The following is a 3,073-nucleotide window of genomic DNA, read 5'->3' as shown; positions in this document are numbered from 1 at the left end:
TAAATCAAAACTTTGGATTTATTAACTTATTCCACTTTTACAAAAAAAACAAACATTCTTCAGTATTCAGCCTTTACAGAACCAAAAACACTCCTCTAAAAAATAAAAACAAAAACACAGAATGATCTTCACTAGACTTTCCTCTTCTGGGTGCTGATGTACAGAACTGTGGAGAGATGAAAACATGATTACTACAACTGAGCAACACAAAGATATTTCTGAGACCAATCTGACATTTTTTGATATTTAATTTCTTATTTTGTGGTCATTTTGTGGTGTTCATGCATCAAATTAAATTTTCAAAACATGTTCAGATAAAGGTACAAAACACTGAGCAAATTTTGGTGTGTGGAAAAGCAGAAAGTGGAAAAGCACGGTATAAAGTCAGAAAATAAACCCTTTGATTAGTTGTTTGTTTTTTCACATAAACACATTTGAAAGTGCAGATATACTGAAAAATTTGCTGAAATTGTGAATTTGTGTGCAAGTGGAAGTTGACTTGACTCTTAATGCCGTCTCCTGTTTGCAGTCACCCCACCCTCCACTTCTCATGGTTATGTTAGTTAATACAATTGCAATTGTTACATTTACTCAAATCTGCTTTTATCAACCTGGTCACTTTTGACTAAAATAGCCCCATCTATGGTTGTTGGCTCTTTTATCTCACTGAGCACTCCACTGGCCAGCATGACTCACATTCAAGAGGTAATCAAACAGTAGATATGATACATGGCTGATGTCAGGAAAATTTAGACGATGGGACGAGGATACGGACAAAAGTTCAAAAAGCAGACTCTTCAAACAAAAGTTCTGACTGTTGTGGTGGATGCAGAACTTATGAAACAGTTTTAAGTATCATGAACTGACGATGACTTTTTGACAGGTTTTAGTGCTATTACAATCCATTACTCGTCAAGGATGGATAGTAGGAGAGCTCCCAATGTCTGTTGTTTTAAGCTTCACACATCATCAACAGGGCAAAGCCTGAGTCATGGGGTTTAAAGGGACAGTTCAGACTTTATGAAATATTCAGAAGTGAATAAAAAAAGATTCCCTTTACATGTTAATAGACCCCAAAAAGAGGACATAATTTAAATTTAGATTTCATTAGCTGTTTTCTAATATTTGTTTGAATTTTATTTTACCAATTGCCGTGATTATATAATGACCGTCTGACCTGCTGTTTACTACAGTGGAATGATATTACTATCAACAAGAGGATGTTGGAAAGTTGATGTGTAAACTAGGACATACTCAGACTGTTCATAGTGGCAGAAAACTGCTTAAAAACTGCTCTTACTTTGGCATTAGATTGTTTGTATATTGATAAAAAAACTATTCAACATTTTGCTATTACCCACAAAAAGTTTAAAGTTATCATTGTCTGACAAAATTTATTGACAACACTATTACAACCCCTGTCCCTCATTTAGGCGTGTCACACTGGGGCCTAAACACTCTGGCAGTATTTGATTTTAAGGTTTTGTTGCCGTCAGCATTAGCAGTAGATAAAGTGTGTGTATATAACTAAGTTCTTCTGTTCCAGATAACTCTTAATTGTGTATAAATTGAAGAATCTTACCATTGTTTCCTCTTAGAAAAGCATCACCATATTTGTTCTTGAGCTGCCCATTGACATACTCCTCAGTCTGCTCTATGGCAATGTTCATGTAACCATCCAGGCAGGCCAGGACACCTGAAGAAACAGACACATGTGTAGTGTTTTGGTTATTTTATGCACTTAGTCACAAGTAAAAGGCATGATGGAAGCAATTTGCCAGCTACACTAGAAGGATAGGTTCACAATTTTTTTCAAGTGTGTCTTAAAACAACGGTCAGGTGCCCATATGAACACTGAAAGAGGTTTTCCTCGCTGTAATCATTCTTCCTCTTCATCGTGGCGATTAAAAGAGCCCCTTTGAATGCACTTTCAATGTGAGAGATGGGGGCCGAAATCCACAGTGTGTCCAAACGGTCATTTTGTGCAAACATGCATTTAAAAGTTTATCTGAAGCTTAAATGAGGCTTCAGTAGTCTGAGTTAGTCATATCAAGTGGATATCTGTCACATTTACATCAAATTCCCTCTTTATGTTTCCCTGTTGAGCTGCGGTGGAAGTATAGTAACAAAAAAAGGACTTTGGCGCTACAAAGATGGTAATGTTGACAGATATCTACTTGATTTGACTAATTTGGACTGAAGCGTCATATTAGCGTCAGACAAACTTTTAAATACATGTTTGCACAGAAGGAGGCTTGTGCCCGCTATAATTTATATTATGAGTGCATTATGAAGGGATCCTCTAATGGTAAGTATGAACAGGGGGAATGATTATGGCAAGACAAACCTATTTTAATGTTCTTTTGGGCACCTGACTGTTATTTTGCGACAGACTTGAAAAATTGTGAACTCGTCCTTTAATACGTTACCTCTGTAATCGACACCGGAGTTCAGTTTGACCACCACAGGTCTCCCAATTATCTGCTTCAAAAAGTCACTCGGGGTCTGCTTTCTGAGACTCATCTTGACTGTGATCTGGAAGAGTTGCAGACAAACAGTGATTGTTACGGTCGCAGGTTATTTCAATTAGCTACATTAGCTTCCCACGAGCTAACTAACTAGCTCGTGATGTGTGTCGGCCCCTCGTTCAATGCAACAGCTGGATTTTATTTACGAGTACTCCGTATAGCAGTATGTTGTGACTGCTGTTTATGATTTGACCAAAGGTTAACGTCGTAAGTGATAAAACTGCGCGGATAGGTAGCGTTAGCTGCTAGTGTAGCTAGCCCGCTTACGTCAACTCTTCATTAAATATTCTTGCCCTAAATGATTTGAGGAAGTCGTTATTCTTAAGTACATTTAATACTTTCACTGGGCTCGAAACAAACTGCACTGCCCATATGAACATTTGCTTATTTATAATTATTAGAAGTAGCTATATGTTGAGTAGTAGCTCACGTACCTGCTCGTAGTTATCAAAACGATTGTTTTCAGCATGGACCGTGGATCGACCAATCAGAAACTCGTATTATACGGAATCCGAGTGGGGACAAAACTCACAACAACGCAGTGG

At 37.7% G+C, this 3,073-nt stretch overlaps 1 protein-coding gene across 1 annotated transcript; it reads right to left on the bottom strand.

Annotated features, from left to right (window-relative positions):
* lsm6 (LSM6 homolog, U6 small nuclear RNA and mRNA degradation associated) lies at positions 1-3,073 on the bottom strand. Its single transcript, XM_044345466.1, has 4 exons — positions 2,963-3,073; positions 2,430-2,535; positions 1,583-1,696; positions 1-166 (listed from the first exon to the last, which is right to left on the bottom strand). Exons 2-4 carry the CDS (start codon positions 2,521-2,523, stop codon positions 132-134), a joined length of 243 nt encoding a protein of 80 aa, XP_044201401.1. The 5' UTR covers positions 2,524-2,535; positions 2,963-3,073; the 3' UTR covers positions 1-131.

The sequence above is a fragment of the Thunnus albacares genome, chromosome 3 (genome assembly GCF_914725855.1).
Source record: "Thunnus albacares chromosome 3, fThuAlb1.1, whole genome shotgun sequence".
NCBI classification, from domain to species: domain Eukaryota; kingdom Metazoa; phylum Chordata; class Actinopteri; order Scombriformes; family Scombridae; genus Thunnus; species Thunnus albacares.
The sequence above is the reverse complement of the archived record's forward strand: the minus strand, read 5'-3'. Positions and strand labels throughout refer to the sequence as shown.